We start from the raw sequence: 21493 nt of genomic DNA, 5'->3' as shown, positions 1-21493 counted from the left end.
GGTGTCAGTGTCTGTGTCTCTTTCCCGATGCTGCTGTTGGCTTTCGAGAGGAGACCACCATATACAACAGCAAGTTCTATAGATGCTTTTTACTTGAAAAGCTTCAGCATGAAAGTTGTTTTTTCCAAAAGGCATGTTCTTGGGAGAACAGTTCATACCTATTTGAAAGTGCAGGGTTTTATTATTATTTTTCAAATTATACAACTGGACAGCAAGAGGTCATCACAAAGCAGTTTTGTATTGGAGAAACAACTTCATCGGTCACAGAAAAGAAGTAGACCAAGAGAAGAAATAGAATTAAAAGAACAGTTTATTCATAATCATGCAAATTAGGAGTCCTTTTCAAATGATGGGGAAAAACATTGTTTTTGTTCCTTTCCAAAATCCAACCACCATCACCGCAGCACAGAACCTGCCGCCACTGCCCAGGGACACGGACACTCTGGGCTATGAACGTTGTGTTTCTTGACTTTTTGGTTTGTTTTTAACAGCACAAAAGGACATGAATTCAGAGATTTCTTTCCACGGGAAACTGAAGGAGGGAAAGCAGAAATCCACTTGTATTTGTACATGGGCACTTGCCTTGCCCTCTTCCGGCCCCTCTAGGAGCCTGCCATTCTCATCCCCTGGCCCGGAGGGGCTGTGACCATCGGACCTGTCACATTCGGGGCCTGGGCAGCAGAGTGGCTCATTGGGAGTGTGCTGGGCCCATAACCCAGGGCTCTATGGAGCGACACCATCCGCGGCTACAGGCTCATCTTTTTCCGGGAAGCAGCCTGCAGACCTCACTCTCCGTGTCCCCTTCTGTCTCCCTGTCAGGGTGTGCAGGGCCCACGGCAGCAGCCGGCTCCACGGTATGATGGTCAGCACTCTGGACTCTGGATCCAGCGATCCGAGTTCAAATCTCGGTGGGACCGACACCATTCTTTTTTGTCCCCCTTCCCTTGATCCCCACTTTGGTGTCTCTTCCCTCAGTGCCCTCAGACCAAGGGTAGCCTGACGGCAGCCCTGGTGTCTTATGGTTCCATGGTGTAACGGTCAGCACTCTGGACTCTGAATCCAGCGATCCGAGTTCAAATCTCGGTGGAACCTGCCTCACCTGTGACCCTTCTGTGTCCTCCCAGTGCCAGGTAGCGGGCAATGCAGCCCTCAGCAGGACAGCCTGGTGCTTCCCAGACCAGGGTCTCCACTTTGGAGCTCACGTGGAGACCCCTGGCTGCAGTCTCCATTTGACGCCACTGGCCCCTCCTCAGTCACCGGTCACCTTTTCCTTGTATGTCCACCAGGACACCCCTAGTCCTTATGCGCTGCTGCCTGTGGCTTAGAGGACATGGTCTGGTGCAGGGGCGAGTCTGCCCTCAGGGTGCACAGAGGCCTGGGGCTCTTATTGCTTCCACTTGGGCACATACCTTTCCAGGGACCCTCCAGGTCCAGACCTCTGAGTGGGGTTGTGTGGGTGGCCCAGCAGGGCTCCTGCCCATCCCCCGACCCCCGCAGAGGGAACATGTTAGAGATTTCCTGATCTCTGCTCTTTTTAACGTGTACTTCCTCTCTCTAGCTTGGCTTTTAAAAAGGGAGACCAAAAGGGGCTCATACTGTCACTGCCAGGAAACGTGAATTCTTTTCATTATTAAAGCAGATCCATACAAATCCTGAGTTAAGGGCCGGGGGCCTACCTCTGTGTCTGTTCCCACGTGACCTTGGCAAGACCCTGTCCTCTTGAGGGGAGCGGGAGGAGCTGGTCCTTGGGTCCATGACAACTCTGCTGCACAGATGGGATTTCAGTCCTGCTCCTGCCAGCTGCAGAGCCCCGGGGCTCAACCTTCTCCTCATTCCTGTTCCCCCCTGGTCTTTGTGCAAATGGGCTCATGTCTGGTTTGAGGCCCAGGCAAGCACCCCAGAAGAGCCCAGCCCCCACATTTGCTCGTGGATTATGACAGGGGCCTACTGTGAGGGCTCCTTGGTGACGTGCCTGTAGAGATTTCCCTATTTGTGCATAAAAAATCTGTTTTAACTGCTCTGCCTGTTTCCGATTGGGAACAAAGGCAATGCCTGAGGGAAAGGAGGTGATGTTGTAAATACCAAGTGTCCAGAAGCCAGAGGCTCAGCTTTGGGCCAGCAGCTGAGGTCAGAGAACACCATCAGGTCAGCAGCACAGGGGCCGGCACACAGGCAGTGCCCCTGCTCCACACCCTAGGCCAGCATCAAACTGATGGTGTAGACAATGGCTGAGTTCCGATCCGCAGTCCAGCAGAGTCGAGGAAGAAGAACCAGGGTCTACAACGGCTGGGACTGGCCCACGGGCCAAGGCCAGGCGGAAGTGCAATGGAAAAATCTGGGCTCTGCAGGGCACTGGAGAGCAGAGCTATTCAAGACGGCCACCATGCACACAAAGCTGCCGGACACGGTCATGGTCCACAGGAGGTGCTAGCAGCACCACGGCTCCAGTGACAGCATTCTGTAGAGCGGGTCCTGGGTGCAACGTGAATCTGGACTTACTCGGCCCTCCTCCTCATGGTGGGCCCCACCACTGCCCACCAGACACTGTGAACCAGCCCAGCTTGACTGTGGGGCCTCCCCCTCTTCTCTGCACGTAGGGCTGGAGTTAGGACAAAGGTGGCCATAACCCCAAGATGTGCTGCAGATGAGACCCCACACCTCGTGTGATCACACCTGGTCTGTCATCCTGGGCCCTGGCCACCGGGGGGCTTTGCTGCAGCTGGAAGAGACTGCTTTTGAAAAAAAAAAAGTTTTTAATGTTTACCTATTTTTGAGAGAGAGAGAGAGAGAGAGACAGAGTGTGAGTGGGGAGGGGCAGAAAAGAGGGAGACACAGAATCCGAAACAGGCTCCAGGCTCCGAGCTGTCAGCACAGAGCCCAATGTGGGGCTCGATCTCATGAACCGTGAGATCATGACCTGAGCTGAAGTCAGATGCTTGACCGACTGCGCCACCCAGGCGCCCCGAAGAGACCGCTTTTGAAGCGAGAGGCGCAGCCCCCACACCTGACTTGTGGCTTTCTACGCCCCGAGAGCAAGGACAGCGCTCCTACTCTGGGCCACGGTGAGGCGAGGGGCACGTGGCCCAGCGGGAAGGGGCATCTTCTCGACACACTCTCCACACTCAGACACATTCAACTGTTTATTCCGCAGTCAGCTCCGTGGAGGATGACACCGGTCGTGACCAGATGGAAAGGAAAAATGTACGATTTCACGCCCTAGCCGGCTATCAAGCCGGACAGGATACGGAACACGATGAAGGAAATGGAGCCCACCAGGGCGTGACGGCACGGAGGACTCAAGAGGATCAACATCACTCGTGTTTACCAAATCCAAGTGCTTTGAAAAACCAAACCCAGGCCACTCGCAGATGTCTTTCTTTTGGAGGACGAGCCCAGATGTGGAGCGCCACGGTTCTGGAGGTTTCTGGCTGCTTGCTAGCCCTTGTTTGTATTGTGGGGAAACCACATTCTATCCCTTCTTTAAGGCGCTCACAGGAGCGGCGCGGGCCGCAGGATGACAGTCACTCAAACGGCAAAGGTCGGGGGGGGGGGGTGTCCCCTGCCAACCCCGCTGGGGAGGGACTGAGGCGAAAGCCTCCCGATCACACACCCTGGCCCGAGTGGGGCAGCCAGTCTGTCCTCCGTCCTTCCGTCCCCCTTGCCAGGCCTCCCCGACCTCGAGGGGAGTTCTCCTTAAAGGCAGAATGTAAAAGTGCAAGTCTGGGGCCCCCTGGTCAGAGGTCTGGTCCCAGGAGGCAGTTGCTACCGCTCTCTGACAACTGCAGCGGCGAGGAACGTGGCCCACTGCTACCAGAAAATCCGGAAATCCAGCTTTGTACACGAGCCCCCCGATTCCGAAAGGATGCAATTTATTCACGTTCTGGCAAAAATGTTTTCAGGAGTAACGTAAGTGGGTGAAGTAAGAGCCAAGTCGGGCAGACCGGGGACCGTGGCTCCACCACCCCCGCAGCCTGCCCGCCTCTCATCTCTTTTCCACGTCACATCGCTCTGAGGCACATGAATCTGAACTTCTGGGGTCTTAGCTCTTCGCAGGACACTTTTTAGATTTTTTTTTTTTAAGCCTAAAAGATAGTAGTCTGTCTCTATTTTTGTTCTTTGGGATATTTTTCACTCTTAAGATAAAAGGGTACTTGAATTGGGGCAATCCTCCTCTCTTGTTAAAATATGCCAGTTGAACACACGTTACAAAGATAGCACCACGTCAAACCGAGTGAGGGAGCCGCCTACACACAGGGGGAGAGAGCTCCGGAAAGCACAGTAATGACTGAGAAGCGGAGCGGTTCTCCTCCAGCGTCTCCCTCCCTGGGCGGTGGCGGGGCCCGCTTCCCAGCCTTGCCCACCTTCACCACTTGATGTCTCGGCTGGCGGCAGGGAGCCCCGGGCCCTGGTACACGGTGTGCAGGGCCTCCCGGACCCTGGGGGAGTCGGCCCCGTCCAGCCACTCCCGGTACAGCTCCTGCACGTGGGCGCTGGTCTCAGGGGGCCGCACGGGGACGTCCGCGTACTTGCCCTCCATCTGCCGCAGCAGCGCCTTGTCTGCGCGCCCATCCTCCGCCTGGGCTTGGCCCCTGCCGTTCAAACACCCTGGAAGACAAGCAGGGAGCCTATGCTTTTTCTCCTCTGCGTCGAAGGGAGTGGCTCTGGGGCAGAGGAGGAACGACACCACGCGCGGCGTCCCGTGGCCAGAGTCTGGAGCTGGACTCGACGCGCAGCCCCCAGCTCCCAAGGACAGCAGCTTACAGGCTCGCAGCCCCGGATGCTTCCTACTCTTACCTACTTATGCTCTCCAGGAAACAGTTTTTACCTAAAACCGAATAGCCTGCCAACCTTTAGAACTGGATGGCTGTGCATGCAAATCCGGACCTCTGGTTTCTCCTGAAACTCATCAGAACCAGAAGAGCACGAAAACCGCTAACGGGCAGTCACGCCACTGCTGTCTCGTAAAGCCTCTGGGTGCTGGTCACCGCCCCCCCGCCCCGGGCGGCACCGGGGAGGGGATGGGAACCCGGGAGCCCGCACGGGAGCCTACCCGCCCAAGTACCGCAGCCGGGATGAAGGGCGTGCCTCTCACGTAGGCGTGCTGCTTACCTCCAAATGTGTTAGATGATGTCACGATTTATAGGATGACATTCATGGAAAAGAACTTGGAGCAAACTTCCACCCTGGTCGAGTCCCCTTCCGCCTTCCCTTGGCAGCACCCAGCAGCTGCACTTTTGACCCCAAATCCTGAAGACGCTCAGTGGTGGCGGAGGACCCTGCCCGCTCTCCCAGGGTCTGCTCCTCTCCTCAGACCCCCGGCCCCCGCCCCCGCCCCCGCCCCCCTGCCTCCTCACCTGCACCCGCACCCGTCTGCTCCCCCGCGCCCCCACGTGGCCTCCCCAGACGCTGGCGGGTTTTCACTAGCGCCCCAGCCGCGCCTCCTCTCCGCAGGCAGGTTCGAATCTCGTGGGCCCTCCCCACTCGGGGCACCAGTGGTCCCACTGCCACCTGGAGGCCACAGGATCCTCTCCTCCGACACCCACACCCACTGCACCAGCAAGTCCGTGGCCTCTGCTGTGGGAAGCCGCCCCAGCCCCTCTGGTTGGCCTCTGTTTCTCTGTCCCTCAGGTGGGGCCTAGCCACAGGCGGGGCCTCTGGAACCGAGAGCAGACCCTCACCTGGTGCCACCCCAGGTGCAGCTCTTCTCTGGGACTATGTCCCAGGGCTTTTCTAAGGGGACACCTGGCTTTTCTGCTCTGTGGTGAGAGGAGGACAGGGACCACCGTGTCAAACACCAGGGCGGCACCCACGAAGTGTCAGAGTTGGGCGAGGCCTGCGGGCAGAGCCCCCGTGCCTTACCCCCGGCGCAGGCGAGCACCTCCACAAAGTGGTACGGGAACCTGCCCTTCTTCAATTTCAGAACCACATTCTGGATGTTTCGAAAGCCGTACGCAGCAGCAAAGCGTAACAGAACCTCCCCGTTCTTTTCAAGGGTGACCTCCTGGAAGTCTTTGTTCCTGTAAGGTGAACAAAATGGGTTTTCATCTACAGAGTCCTTCCTCTGTAGCTCGACAATTGTTTTCAAATCTAAGTTGGAAACGTTAGCAAAATGAAAAGTCTGCGAACGAAAACAAAGAAGGCTTTTTAATCTTGGCTGTTCTAAAGCTTATACCTAGGACAGCCCCCACCCCAACTCTCTCTCACACACACACACACACACACACACACAGGCCTGGCTGGCTTTGGGCAGTTTGCCCTGGACAGCAGCGCTGACCACACAGGCAGACCTCAGGGTGCGGTAGGTGACCTCCCCCACGTCCTCGTCAAACAGCTGCTTGGCGGCGTGTCTGAAGACGTGCGCCAGGTACCCGTCGGAGCTGGCTCCATCATGGCGCCTCACCTCCTCCTCCTTCAGGCCTCCGAACCTTCCCAGGGAGGAAAGAGCAACAGCAAGATTAAGTCAGATGTCCAAAGTCTTATGATCCCCGTGAAGAGAGAAACCCCTCACAGATATTTATATCTGGGGCCACAAACTCACGTTCCTGAGTTTTAACGATCGGACAAAGCAGCAGGCAGAGCCCCACTTGGTGCGCCCACATCAGGCACGTTCCCCTGGAACCCTGACATTTGGGGATAGAGCTGGGAATCTCTGGGCCACTCGGAAGCGTGTGCACGTACCCAGCGGGGACAGGCGACAGGCACCGGCTCTGGCCACGGGCACTGCAGCCAGCTGACTAAACTCTGTAAACCTCAGGACGACCGTCCACGAAAGGGCCTCGCCGGCTAAACAGCCCACACTCGCCCTGCGTGGAGCCCAAGGGAGCCACTCTTCCCAGGAGGTGACCCAGCCTCGGGCAGGTCCAGATGCTCAATGTCGGGAACACACGAAGTTCAGAAATGGAGGGTGCTGGCATGTCAATGTCACCATGGAAACCCCCTTCCTCCAAGTGGCATCTCACACCAGGCCCCGCCCACATCCCATGGAAGAGCCAGGAAGAGCGGGTTGTGGTAAGGGCTGAGCGTCAACACAGGAAGGGGAAACCCAGGTCAGGGGCCCCCACACCCTGTCCCCTGGCTGCACGTGGCCTCATACAGGAGGCTCCACCCACAAGGTGCCCCTCCCTAAAAGTCACTTACAGAGTATCAACGGCAGCGTCTTTTACCACGAGGTCGCTTTGCTCCATTATCTGAACGACTTCACCTGCAGACAAAGAAGGGGCATGAGGCACCGAGGAAGCTGTCTTCAGGAGCTGTTTCCCAAATCATCTCCCCACTGGAAACCTGCTAAAGCGACCCCGGACGCCGTCATGCTCACAGAAGCAGGAACCCAGCTCTAGTGCAATGTAATCCCAATAAAATGAAAAACTGATGAAACGCGAAAGAAGAGTCCAATTCCTCCTTCTGCCCTTGAAATGAGGGATTTTGCCATCTCTCCACATTTCTGTTTCTGAAGCAGAAACTTTTTGCACACAGCCTCCTGTGGACAGATGACCAAGGCGCAGTGGCTGCCCTCACATGGTATCAGGTTGTGTGCAAAGAGATGAGCTGAGAACCGGAACTGTTCTCCTACTTCCCTCCACACAGCGGCCTCCGGAAGGCTTTGTGGAAACAGCTAATGTTTACATCAGCCACCGAGGCATCACGTGCGCACGAGTGGACTCAATGTCTGAGAACGATAGTAAAATGGACTCTGCATCTCAGGAAAACCCACTATCTACCCTTCCTTGGCTGCTAGGGCCGTCCTGTCTCCCTCCCCAGGGACCTGGGGGTTCTCGTGCTGGAGTTTCAGGTCAGGGGACCCACGCCCAGGAGTCCCTGCCCCCGAGAACTGGCCTAAAGTACACCCACGTGGGTTCAGCAGATGTAAGCCGCCCGCAGACTGCGATGTTCTGCGGAACGGTCCTAGAGGACGCCGAGGAACCACCCCCACCCCAGCACACAGGCTAGAGCAGGCCCAGGGCGCTGGAGCACCGTGGGTCCCCGCTCTGTCTCCAGGTGAAGGTTTGGTTTGTCCGCAGAGCCTCTGGGCTCACACGCGACTTTTCCGCGCTGCATGAGCGCTGCCTCTCTCCACTTTCCTGCAGTCTGGCCCTTGGGGGCCTGTCGTGACCTCAGAGGATGACGGGCCAGAGGCCCCAGCAGTCCCCAGCTCTGCACCCCCCTCACCTGAGGTTAGTACGCAGTCAGCACCCCGGGAGCCGTGCAAAGCTGTGGGAACATCTTCTCGAAGGGCCTCCAGTTTCCTATCGTAGCAAGGGGCCACGATAACATGGAAAATCTTGTCTGGGGACAGGTTCTGGGGAGAAAGAGCAAACCCAGGTTGGGGCTGTGGGAAGCGAGGAGGGCAGCTGTGTGCCAGTGCCCACAACACCCCCCGGGGCCTTCCTCAGACCAAGTTCCGACCTGTGCCTGCCTCCCAGCTGTACGGGGAGACCGTGCCCTGGAGACCCGGGCGGATTCACCCAGAGCCCATAAGGCCGATGGCCTGGAGATGCCAGGGAAGAGCTGTAAAGCTGAACCCGTTTCCCCTGAAACCTCTGCATACAGTGACCAAACATGGTTAAGAGTAAGCCACACGGATGGTTGCTCGACGCCTGGCTGGTTTGCCTTTGGACCTTCTGGAAACTTCCCGAGTGACACCTATCGGAGCTGCCCCGCTGGTGCCTACGGCTGAGCTGGAGTTGGTAGCCACGCCAGGAGCTGGCACAGTTGCTGAGTGACCTTTGTGGAGAGGCCTCGGTGGAAACACCCTACTCGGGGCAGTGTGAGGAGGGTGCCGGCCGGCCCTCAGCAGGCCCACTCCTGGACTCGCGCAAGCAGTGGGGCTGGGGCAGTCCCACAGTTCATTTTTCTGTCCCCAAAGTGAACGCATACGCACTGGCATCACATTTACGATTGACAAGCTGTGGTGATGTCATGAGCGAAGGAATGAAAGGGGAACATTCCCACTGCTAGGTTAACGAGGGTGCCAGGACTGTGTGGCTTCCTGAAACTGGCTGTGGGTCTGGGGGATTCCTCCAGCTCCTGCAGGGCCAGACCTCGAGGGCTCCCTGGAGAGATGTCTAATCTGACTGAGGAGGGCTGTGGGGGCTCTGGCAGCTGGAGAGCAGGCCACGGGAGGGGCCGCATCGTGGATGGCAGGAGAGTGTCAGGGACCTCCGGAAGGACCCAGGCCTGGCCTCCACTAGGCTCCCAAGGCGGCCCGGATGGCATGCAGGGGGTCTGCGTGGGGAGGGACGGCACAGGGACCAGCTGGTGATGGGGCACCGTCCACGGTGGGGGAGCCGGGGCAGGTGAGGGATGTGGAACGGCCTTCAGGGGCCTGGCTGGGAGATTTCCCGTCACGTGAAGGCAGATGCAGCCAAGAGATCAGACACTAGCTGCTCGCTGTGGCGACAGGCCAGGGACTCCCTCAGCAGGATGGCAGCATTTCCACTCGGTCCGGGTCTGACACCACCCTGGTCGTGCGTGGTGGAACACTCCCTATCTCCTGGCCCACGTGCTGCCCTCTGGGAGGAGGCTGGCTTACCTGCCGTCTAGCGAAGTAATCCTTCACCAGAGAGCCCATGATCTGTTGGGGAGACTTAGCGGTGCAGAGGTGGGGGGTGACAGGGTGGCCCAGCACCCGCTCGGCATATCGGACCCAGCCTGGGGAGAGAACGGGTCCCCGGTCAGCTCCTCACAGTGGCTTCCTCCTGCTTTCTGTCACACACAAGGAATTCAGCGCTCCCAGACCCTGTCACTTGGGGTAAAGCCAGACACCTCTCCTGACCCTAGGAGCTGGTGGCGGATCCCCCCCTAGGAGCTGGTGGCAGATCCCCCGCCAAGCTGCTTTTCCTCAGCAGCTTGGGCCACGCAGACCCCAGCCGCATTTGCCCCGGACGGGAAGACGCCCCTGCCGGCTCGCCAGAGAGGACGGAGTGGAAGGAAGTGAAAGCTGGTACAGGGGGTCCCCCAAAAGAGGAGGAGCACAAGCTTAGAGGAGCAGGCACGCGGCAGCGTCCCGGGGGGACAGGGCCCCTCTCCACCGTGCCGGCCACAACACCGTCCTTGCAGCCGGCAGCCATGCTCAGATGCTGCATCGGCCACAAAGCCACTGGCTCCACTCACCTATCAGAAGTTAACGGCCAACTCCTCACTTAGGGCGAGGACCACAGGAGGATTTCACGCCCCAGTGACAGTAAGAGACAGCACACTTGCTCTCCACCTACTACGTGCCCAGCACGGTACAAGCATTTCCTGAGTGGCTGACGGCCACTGTGCCCTCTGGGGTCACCCCTGCTATGGTTTCCAGGGGTGACAGGAGTCAGAGAGATCAGTGAACTACAAGGCCAGAAGCCTGGTGAGAGGCCTGCTGACCCCCAGCTGGGCGTGCGCACCACGGCACACGGGGGAGCACAGAAGCCTGGCGGTAAAGCTGCTCGTCAGACCCTGGGGACAGCCAGCCACTGTCCTGTGACCGCCCCCGGTAGGGAGAAGCGGCAGGCACCAGTTGACACGACAATCCCGTCCGAACAAACTCAAACCACAGCTGTCACCTCCAGGACAGGAAGTGTCTGCCGCGGCCCCCAAAAGCCCCAGGAGAGGGGGCCCTGGAGGAGGGCTCTCCTCGTCCCGGCCTCCAAACATTAAGATGAGAAACTGCCAAACACCGTGGCACCTTGGGGGCCCCAAGGCCCTGCCCCCCGGCCTCAGTGCCCAGGCCAGCAGCTCGAGACACGGCTCCCAGGCAGGTGGCACCTCTGGGCTGCGGGCAGGCTGCTGTGTGCTGGCCCTGGGCGCCCCACAACATCAGGCAGAACACCAGGAGGTAAGGGCCAGGGCCCACGGAGGACACCCGGCCTTGGGTGAAGAGGGCTGAGCAGGGACAGAGAGGAGGAAGCAGGTTCCCAGGCCCCACGGCTCCCTGCATCTGAAACCAGACAGGCTAGCTTTTCCTGAGGGTTCCCTTCACCTCCCCCGGAGACAGAGAGGCTGCTGCCGGCTTCACAGCAGCACAGGTGTGACAACGCGCTACCTGGACGCTGGCACTTTCCTCGTCGGACCACGGACGGGATGGGACGAGGGGAGGTGCTTGGAGAAGTGGCCTGCAGATACGCTGCCGGGTGCCGGGCAAAGGTACACCCAACAGGAGGCGTTCTGTCAGGCTGTGGGCGGCAAGGGTACCCCAGGACCGGGGGGCCCCGTGAGCCAGCAAGGACTGCCCCCGGCCCCGATTCTATCTGCCAGGTCAGGTCACCTGACCTTGACATTGCTTCAGTTTCCTCACCTTGTCACAGGGAAGCAAAAACGCCAATGCCAATCGTAGAAAAGGGCTAGGTTTGAACCAAAGCTCACCTCCTCTCCCTGAATTTGAGAGAGGGTATGGAGCTGAACAACTTATAGTCCTGACACGTTTAGGTAGAAAGAACTCCAGAAGGAAAGTGCATCGTTATCTAGGAAGAACATTCCAGAAGCTCCAAACCTACATGTAAACAGACTTGAACAGCTTGAAACCCTGAACACAGCAAGTATCAGGCCAGATCGGGGGTGGGGGCCGGTCTGCGTCAGTCAGTGGCTCAGTGAGAGGGGGCTCGGGCGGATGTGCAGGGGACCCGCGGGCACTTCACTCCCTCCTGACCCAAAAGCCCAGGGGGCCTGGGACCTCTGACCTCACCCACCTCCTCTCCTGCCCCCAAGGCAGACCCACGAGAAACGCTGCCTCAGGCCAACGGAGGCACAGCAGCGGGCTCTGGACGCTCACCCGGACAGGCGGAGGTGAGCATGGGCAACGCAGGCTCCTCCTCGCTGTGCTGGCGGAAGCGACGCACAAATTCCTTCTGACTCTCCAGCACGCTGAAATCTGCGGCTATCGTTGTGTCAAAGACATAGTGCACCCCTGCAAGAACGAGGGGAGCATTTAGCTTCTCTTGACCTGCAAGAGTCTGGAGAGTCGAAGATCAGACTCAAAGGACAGACTCCATGGCACCCCTGCACGATCTCCCTCACCCTCGCCTCACAAACCGCAGAAGCCCAGGGCTGTGCTTTAACTTTTCCTTGAAACAATAAACATGCATCACTTTTCACAATAACATACAAGTATTTTCTCTCTGGCTTCTTCTTGTTCTCTCTACACCTACATAAACACTTCATGGTAGCCCACAAAAGTAATGGAATATTTCAAGATACCAGCACCACTCTCTTCCAATCAGTGGCTACGTTTCAGTCTGTGATGATCCTTGATGTCTTGAAAATAAATGAGTAAGTTGGCAGGTCATGCCTTTTTGATGGCTGCAATTGTTATGATTTGTAACCATCTATCTTTTTTCAGCGATCTTTTAAAAATAAATTTTCTTAATATTGGCTCGTAAGGATGATACATTTTTAATAATTACAATAAAGTTAAAATAACTTTAATATCTGCAGCTAGTCTAAATCTTAAAAGCAAAGTTATTCCTAAAAAGAAACATTATAAAGATAAGCATCATCTTATCACTTAAAGTATTACCTTAAATCAGTTTCGCTACAAATATATTTTATTAACATATAATGCCCATTATTGTCTTTCAAAAAATTCTCCCGCAAGTGGAGGCTGGGTGGCTTAATCAGTTGAACGTCCGACTTTGGCTCAGGTCATGATCTTGAGGTTTGTGGGTTTGAGCCCCGCATTGGACTGTGTGCCAAGAGTTCAGAGCCTGAAGCCTGCTTCAGAGTCTGTGTCTCCCTGTCTCTCTCTCTGTCAAAATAAATTTTAAAAATTCCCTCACAAGCAGTGGTGCCTGGGTGGCTGTCGGTTAAGCATCCGACTCTGGATGTCGGCTCAGGTCATGATCTTGTGGTCCATAAGATGGAGTTCCGTGTCGGCCTCTGTGCTAACAACACGAAGCCGGCTTGGGATTCTCTCTCTCCCCTCCCTCCTCTGCCTCCCTTGCTCAAGCTCTAAACCTCTTTGCCAAAATAAATAAATAAACTTAAAAAAAAAAAAAGTTTCCTCCCAAAATAGGGCCTTTCCCCATGAGAAGAGAGCTCTGGCCTTCGGTAAGGCCGAGCTGACCTGAGGCGTTCTCAGATCACACGTGTGAAGGGGTAGCTGAAGCCGCGCTCGCAGCTGTGGCCCCACTGGGAGCAGGCAGTGTGCGGGGAACCCACTCCACGCCCAGCGCTCCGAGGAGGCGGCCGTCTTTATTCTGAGCGTCACCTTATTCTATTAGGAATCCCCCGTGTGCTTGGTCTCTAAAAACCACTGCAGAAAAACAAACTCGTGTTGGCAAACGGCCCCCGCTGTCCTCTCCTGAGCCCACCTGGCGGTGGTGTGCACGAGGGCACACGGGGCGGCAGATGCTCTGTGCATGGTGGCGTGGGGGGCTGGGGTTGGGCAGCTCTGGTCCGACGACAGCGGGTGACACAGGAGCCTTCTTACCGCCATTTTGCACAGTGCCATTCTAGCTCATTCACATCCGAGCTCCTAACCATGTCTGAAAGGGACCACCTTCCTGTTTTGTGCACAGGACACAGCCCATTCCCTCGCTGCTCTGCTCTTCAGAGCACATCCTGGGAACTCAGATGCCAGTCATCTTGCAGGAATGAGGCTCTACGAAACGCCTTCCGTGGGCCCTGGGAGCCGGGACGAGACCACACTCCTCGGCAAGTGCAGGAACCACAGCGTGTCCCCGGCCACCCCTTCCCTTCCATCCCTTGCCACTCCTGGAGGCCAGGCCACACCTGTCTGCACAGCTAGGGGTAAGGGACACCCGCGGGGTCTCCTCTTACATTCCTCAAGGTGCTCATGGAAGTCCTCGTCTACGCTGCGCCCCTGCAAGCTGAACTCTGGAGATACAAAGGGCAGCTACAAACTGGCATCCTCAATGCACAAACAACATCAAGGAGCCTCACCAAGACTTTTGAGGAAGCCGCAGAGTCTTCTGGATGCATCAGTCACACTGAGGCGGAATTTGGCAGCAAAGTAAGGCAGAGACTGAGGACACACCGACACCACCAGCACCTTGTGCTGTGAGGTATCACATTTCTGGAAGAAACAGAGTAGAGTGTCATTCATGGGGGGAGTACGGAAAGTAAGTAAGACATTACAATAAAAAGGTCAGAAGAGACAGAATGTCATAGATGTTCTGTGGAAAGCCTCCTAAATATACAAGCACTAGCAAGTATGATTAAGGACATGGAAAAAGTTAGGATTAAAGAGTAGGACGTCCTGAGATGCCTGGTGGCTCAGTTAGGCGTCTGACTCTTGATTTTGGCTCAGGTCATGAGCTCATGGTCGTGAGATCAAGCCCCCTGTGGGGCTCTGCGCTGAATGTGGAGCCTGCTTGACAGTCTCTCTCCCTCTGCCCCCTTTCCCCTGCTCACGCTTTCTCTCTAATTAAAAAAAAGTACATCCTGGGGCGCCTGGGTGGCGCAGTCAGTTAAGCGTCCGACTTCAGCCAGGTCACGATCTCGCGGTCCGTGAGTTCGAGCCCCGCGTCGGGCTCTGGGCTGATGGCTCGGAGCCTGGAGCCTGTTTCCGATTCTGTGTCTCCCTCTCTCTCTGCCCCTCCCCCGTTCATGCTCTGTCTCTCTCTGTCCCAAAAATAAATAAAAAACGTTGAAAAAAAAAATTAAAAAAAAAAAAAAAAAAAAAAGAAAAACATGGGGCGCCTGGCTGGCGCAGTCGGTTAAGCATCCGACTTCAGCCAGGTCACGATCTCGCGGTCCCTGAGTTCGAGCCCCGCGTCGGGCTCTGGGCTGATGGCTCAGAGCCTGGAGCCTGTTTCCGATTCTGTGTCTCCCTCTCTCTCTGCCCCTCGCCTGTTCATGCTCTGTCTCTCTCTGTCCCAAAAATAAATAAACGTTGAAAAAAAAAAAATTAAAAAAAAAGTACATCCTAAGAGATTTCGTCAATTTGATTTTTTAATGTTTATTTTTTTGAGAGAGAGAGAGACCCAAGAAGTCTCTGTGCTGTCCCACAAACTGTAAGCTCATGACCTGAGCTGAAATCAAGAGTCAGACATTTAACCGACTGAGCCACCCAGGCGCCCCTGCCAATGATAACCTTTACATCTTCTGACCTACACAGTTCTGATTTCTTTTTCTGATTGTATTGTCTAGGTCCTTTAAACTCAACCTCCGATAACAGTGCTGATAAATGGTACTAACATCTCGATTCAGACCTCGGTGGAAATGCTCATAAAGATGTACTATTAAGTAGAGGTTTGCAGAATTTCTGGTAGATACCCATAGGCGTCAGCATTTCAGTTGCAGCAAATGGGTACGCAACTCACTGGAATAAATAACAAGGAAATGGTTGTTTTGTGAAACTGGGCTGGTGAGCCAGCCACTCGAGTTGTGGTCAGGGACACGGCAGTTTGTGGAGTTTGAGCCCTGCCTCAGGCTCTGTGCTGACAGTGTGGAGCCTGCTTGGGTTTCTCTCTCTCTCTCTCTCTCTCTCTCTCTCTCTCTCTCTCACTCTCTCTCTCTGCCCCTCCCCCGCTCATGCGGTCTGCCTCTCTCAAAATAAACTTAAAAAAAAAAAGTTATCACTGGCAGACAACACACCTACAAAACTGGAAGTAACCTAGGAAACTAGGAGAATATCAAGCTTACAGAATAGCTACATACAAATGATACATGAAAACCAAAAGCTTTCCACCCCAACAAAAATCAGTATTACAGAATTTAACAGATAAGAGGCGGTATGTGTAACGAAACAACCACAGAGACCCAGCCACACCAAGAACACATCACAGTTGCAGAGAACAGACAAAGAGGCAACATGAACACTTGGGGGGGGTCACACAGCCTAACCAGAGGCACAAACCACGATCATGGACGAAAAGATTATTCAGTAAAATATAAACTTCTCCCTCATTAACCTATCGACTCGATGCAACTCGCGTCAAAGTCCCACAGTTAATACCCAATAGTACAAGGTCAGCCGAGAGAGGAGAACACAGAACAAAGAGAAGGATGGGGTCTACCAGCAGCTGGGGCCTGTTAAAATAGAATCCAATAAACCGTACGTGCGCCTGGCAGTACAAAAGCCTTCTTATGACAACGCAAATTAAAAGCTAGTGAGGAGAGAGCGCCCTGCACAGCTCCAGAAATCTAGTGACTCAAGTGTGACGGGAGTGCGCACACACACTACGGGAGATGCTCCACCCGGGAGAAAACACCTGTGCCCTGTGAGCCGGGCCCAGGGTGCTGCGAGGGGGTTGGGGGGGAGGGGCTGGGAATGGCTGAGTCTGGACTTGTCTACACGAGGGAACGGCCCTCCAAGCTGTTCGACGCCTGGCAGCCGAGTGCAGTCTCGAACTCACAGAGCTGTGAACAGGCGGCATACAATATGGTCAATGAGCATGTTAAAGATGTTCAGCCTCACCAACGATCAAGAAAATGCAAACGGGATCTTCTAGCGATCACACTGGAAAAACAAGGAGTTTGAGAGCAGGTATGGTCAGCATAGCGGGACGTGGGCGTTCTCACCTATCACTTGCAGGAGCATAAAGGGAGATTCTGGCACAGAGTACCGCCACTAAAGAAGAAAAGCCCGCAGTTGTTCCGTGGAATGTGCCAGTGTGGGGGGGGACCAAGACGCGTCGTAAGTGAGCCGAGTCTGCTCAGTGTAATAAGACAGCTGAAGCCATCTTGCTCGGACAAGGACAAGGGTGAGCAGGCAGGGACGGGCGAGCACGGTGACGGGAGCCGACAGGGTGAGGTCTCCCGGCTCAAAGTCCATCCCGCTGCTTGCCCACAGACCTCCCAGGGAGCCCGAACGCCAGGAAGGGGACGGACAGACACCATGCTGACAACCCAACATGTTATTTCTATCTGAAACTGTGCCCCCAAAATGCTGAAGGACGTACCCAAGAACACGCCACAGGGTGGCAAACACAGAGAACATCGCTTGGCTCTGTCCTGGGCCACGTCAAACCCATGTTCCTCCCGGCCTCTGCCCCGCTCGGGCACACCGCGCATTGCGAGGGGCAGACCCAGGTGTGCCTTCCAGCTCCCCTGCCTCCCTGGCCATTCCTTTCACCTGTCTTCCTGTCAGGAAAGACACTGTTCACAGCTGAGTGACACAGGTCTACAGGGCAGCTGAGGGACCACAGCACTGGCCCAGCCTGATGAGCCCATTAGACCAGAACCCCACCTCTGTGAATAGACCGGGGACCTTGCCTCGTTCCACGTCAGTGGGGGAGCGTAGCCCTGGGTGGCGATCGTTCTGGCTGGCGGCGGACTCTGGAGAGGGCAGAGTCAGGCAAGGGACACAGGGCCAGGGCCAAGACCTATGCCCTGACCCCAGCAGAGGCTTTCACGACTCACCTGCACCGGCCCCCTGGGCCGCAACACCAGCAGGTGCCCCGGAAGCCCTACCTTATTAAGGTTCAGAACTCGAAAGAAGTCCTTGGCGTTCTGCTGGGAGACCTGGAGCCCTTCCTCTGCAGTGACACAGCTGTCACACGCCAGGCAGTCACTCAGAAATATCTTGGCATCAGCCAACTTATGGAATTCTCCCTTCTACAAAAGAAAGATGAGGTAGGTTTTGGTCTGATATTTCAGTAAAAACTCTAACATGTGCTTCTCTAGGGAGCGTGGCAGCATGAGACCAGCATGGGACATGGACCCCCTTGAACAGCACAGAGCCAGGCCTGCAGCTCGAGGGGCTGGAGGGGCACAGAACAGGCCACAATGACACCAGGGAGTCTCACAGAGGACAATCGAGGGTAGGAGCAGGACGGCACTGTCGTGTGGTGGGAAAAAATCTCCATTCCTGTGTCTTGGGAGCTGGCCCGGACCTTCTCCTCCCTGTACCCCTTCTGTGTAGCCCCTGAGGACTCCTGCTTGGCCGGGTGAGCTCCCCATGGAAACCCGTGGCCTGGCCTCAGGTCTGAATGGGGCCCAAGAGGTTGCACTTCTAACGTGCTCCCAGGTGGGGCCAGACCTGCCACTCCCAGGGTCTGGAGCACACGGCCGGTGCCTGGTAGATACTGCTGTGCTCCACCGAGAATACGGCCTCTCCGTGCCTGCAGGGGTGTCTGTGAGCACACTCTGCACTGTGCCCAGCAGGACCTCCTCCCTGCCCGGTGCACCACCCCGTCCTTTCTGCAGGCTCTCCTGGGCCAGGTCTGGTCCTTCCCCTGCCTCTTGTCTCCTGAACGTGTGCCTGTGCGGAAGACTGCCCAGCACCCCTGCTCTGCCATCAGCCTTACCTTCCAGAGCAGTGCCAGCTTCCCCACCCCCAACACCTCCCCAGCCTTCACCTCCAGCGGGGCTCTCACCCTCCTGAGCTCCAGACGGCCATCCCATAGAAAGCTCAGCGTCTGTGGAACCAGAACTGCCCTCTACTGCCTGCGCTGCGTCCTTTCCTGCTTTTGCCACTCTGGCAGGCCTGCCCAGGCCCCACCACCCTGACTCCCGTATCGTTTCCTTCATCCTCCCCTGCTCTAGCCACCTTAAGCCACCTGCCCCCAAACACACATACGACCTGTCCCCTTACCCAGACGCCCTCGATGGCTTCCACTGCCCCTCCCCCAGAGCACTCTGTCCACACCTCCCTTGTGCCTGGAAAGCGCACCCCACCCCTGACCTGCTCACATAGGGGGTACCACCCACCGTGCCGGCAGGGCGTCCACTGAGGCCGTGTGCACACCTTATCTCTGTGTCACCACGGCCCTGGGAGGGAAGTAACTCGACTCTCCAGCTCACTGATAAGGAAACTGGGGCTCCAGGGTTTAGATGTCTGTCTGAGATGACGAGGCCAGCGGGTGGGTGTGGGAGGCACCGGGCACTCCCCGCCTCTTCCACCTTTGTGCCCTGGGTGCCGTTCTCACCTACTGCTTGCCAAACCCTACGGCCGCCGGACCACAGAGGGGTGCCAGTACAGGAGGGACGAGACCAGTTCCTGTCGGGCCAGACGTTGAGACTACAGAGAACCCTGCTGCTCTTCGCCCCACGTTGCCAGCTCTCCACTAGTGAGGTCGGTACCAGGACTTTCCAGGGAAGAGCGACCTCCCCCTACCCGGTAAACACAAACCGTCACTTCTAGCTGAGGAGGATGCAAACACTCAAGAACGGACTTAGAGAAGAAACCATTAGAAAAATAACCTTACAGGATCAGATTTGAATTATTTTATAAGTTACCTACCTAAACTCCCATTTTACAGAATGAAGCTTTTCATTACATAAAATTGGATATTCCAATACTATAACACTCCTTCTAATAAACGATTAAGGAGGACGCTTTTCTCTGTTCCTCATGCAGCTTTCTCTGGCTCGGTGTATTCTCGGAAGGCTGGCTCTTGGGCACCTCTGTCTCAAAAGGTCATGTGCCTCGGAATGACGGACCTGTGTGTGTGTGTGGCCCCCGGCAGGGCACCACTTCAGTACCTTCTTTCCTAGAGCATGACGTGCTGGGGACAGGAGCCCTCGAAGAGGACAAAACCGGCCACAGCCGTTCACTCCAGGCGAATACAACACTGAAAAACTACTTGCCTCTCCGTTCTCCAGGGCCAGACTTGGTACGTCGACTGATGCATTCTCTTGGTCATCGGTTTTTGTTTTTTTACTACATTCCTTGAAAAGGCAAAGGAACATATAAAAGAACAACTTTTAATTTGACTCCCTGAATTTGCAAAGATGCACATAGTCTCCGCTCCGTTAACCTCATGTGTAGAAGTTTTTTCTACAAAAATAAAAGCGGCCGTACTTGTGGACACACGGAGACAGACAGACAGACAGACACACACACACACACACACACACACACCCTCCTCTATCTGTATCTGTATCCCTTTTAGTAACTGAGAACTAGAAACAATGGGGGCTTCCATCCACAGGTAAATCAACACCGACTACCTGCACACATCATATTTAGAACACAATGGACTAGAACTGTACGCGAAGCTCTGAAAACGCACTTGCTGTATGTTAAGTAAAAAAAAAAAAAAAAAAAAAAAAAAAAAGTGATGGAGTATTTATATGAGCCAATTTGTGGAAAAACAAACCAAAAACCCCATTCATGCACTGAATGGCTATGTATGTTCCGCTGCCTAGAAACAAGTGTGGAAAGCCATCCCAGTTACCATGGTTACGCAGGTGGAGAGGACCAGCCCAGACCTTCCTGCCTGTATAGTTTTGTTACTATAAGCATGTTAGCTGTAGAAAAGCCTCCTCAAAAACATTTTTTGATCATGGTTTCAATCATCCACATCAAGAATGGTGTTTTCCGTGACTGCCCTGAGTGGTTGCAGAGGTTGGTGTTTTGGGGGGTTTTTTAGTATTCTTTTTCTGGCTTCTAAAATACTTTGCGAGCATGGACAAGTGCACGGAAAACTAGAAAGACGAAGCATGACCCCAACTGTAACATTAACTACAAGGCACCTGAAAACGTCACCCGACACGCAGTAGTAGCTCCAGACACCTGGCAAGGTGCAGCGCCTGGAGCTTACCAACCATCTACAGTCTCCCTCCATCCAGTTAAAACCCCAACTAGTTCTGCCAGACACGCGATCAAGGGTGCATGTTGACGCGGACGCAGAGGCGCCCGGAGCGGCGATCCGGAGAACCGGGAGCGAGGACCGCGCAGCGGCTGGCGCTGCCCGCTCTGGGCACCGGGGCTCCCGCATGCCCGCAGACGCGGGCAGCCCCGAGCCCCCGCAGTCCCGATCCCCTGACCCCAAGCAGCCTCGACCCCGGACAGGCCGACCCTCGACTCCCTGACCCGGAGCGGCCCATCTCAGCCGGGCCGGCCCCGGACCCCAGCCCGGCCGGCCCCCGACCTCCTGACCTCGAGCAGCCGGGCCTTTCCCTGCAGCCCCCGACCCCCACGCCCAGACCCCCGACCCCGAGTGCGCGGAGCCCACCTTCCGCGTGCAGTGCTCACACTTCATCTGGAGCGGGGCAGGCGGGGGGCCAGGGCTCGGCCTGAGAAGAGCACCGGGAGACGCGGTCACTGACGCCCGCCACCCGCCGCCCTTTGTTGTAGTCGCCCCCGGCCGGCCCCACCCCCGGAGTCTCCTCTCGACCAATGAGAGCGCTGGGAAGGGACAGGCCTCACCACTAAACCAATAGAAGTGAGAAAAGGGCGATGCGGCTCCCTCCCGCACGGCTCCGCCTAGGCCAATGAGAGCACCGGGAAGGGGCGGGCCGGGCCCCGGAGCCAATCGGAGTGCGCGGGGGCGGGGTGCGGCGGCCGCCCTGGAGGCCCGGCAAGTTCTCGCGCCCGTTTTGGCAGCGCGCGGGTCGGGGACGGGTGCTACGTGGACGCGCGGACCCTCTCTGTAGGAGGCAGCCCCGAATTGTCCTGGGGCGCTGGGCCGTCAGCTCGGCGCCGCCTCACGCCCATTTCTAGGCTTCGCCGGGCCATCGCCATTGCCGCCCCGAGGCGCGTCACGTAGGCCGGTCCCTGTGGCAGTGCGCACGCGCAGGTGTGCACCACGTGGCGCCTTAGGGCGCACGAAGTTGGGTGTGAAATGAGTCCTCCGGAAGTTCTCGGCAGGTGTGTGGATGCTTGCTTTACAAA

At 56.2% G+C, this 21493-nt stretch overlaps 1 protein-coding gene and 1 non-coding gene across 7 annotated transcripts; one reads left to right on the top strand and one right to left on the bottom strand.

The window, feature by feature from the left end:
* Window positions 1-292: 292 nt before the first annotated feature.
* On the bottom strand, window positions 293-20968 carry NARF (nuclear prelamin A recognition factor). 6 transcript variants are annotated; one of them, XM_030295263.1, is made up of 12 exons: window positions 20835-20958; window positions 19465-19545; window positions 17347-17490; window positions 13873-14005; window positions 11744-11878; window positions 9530-9648; window positions 8167-8296; window positions 7138-7201; window positions 6288-6425; window positions 5860-6017; window positions 4362-4605; window positions 293-2729 (listed from the first exon to the last, which is right to left on the bottom strand). In XM_030295263.1, exons 1-11 carry the CDS (start codon window positions 20859-20861, stop codon window positions 4364-4366), a joined length of 1371 nt encoding a protein of 456 aa, XP_030151123.1. In that variant the 5' UTR covers window positions 20862-20958; the 3' UTR covers window positions 293-2729; window positions 4362-4363. The 6 variants fall into 6 exon arrangements, 5 of the variants coding, with proteins under 5 accessions (XP_030151123.1, XP_030151124.1, XP_030151121.1 ...); XM_030295264.2 differs by lacking the exon at window positions 293-2729 and adding an exon at window positions 3128-3880 and having other exon boundaries at window positions 20835-20968; XM_030295261.1 differs by lacking the exon at window positions 293-2729 and adding an exon at window positions 3128-4082.
* Window positions 1021-1092, top strand: TRNAQ-CUG. The gene has a single exon. It is a non-coding gene; the product is annotated as a tRNA-Gln (tRNA).
* Window positions 20969-21493: the final 525 nt, after the last annotated feature.

The sequence above is a fragment of the Lynx canadensis genome, chromosome E1 (assembly GCF_007474595.2).
Source record: "Lynx canadensis isolate LIC74 chromosome E1, mLynCan4.pri.v2, whole genome shotgun sequence".
In the NCBI taxonomy this organism is placed as follows: domain Eukaryota; kingdom Metazoa; phylum Chordata; class Mammalia; order Carnivora; family Felidae; genus Lynx; species Lynx canadensis.
This window is presented reverse-complemented; position numbering and strand designations above follow the sequence as displayed.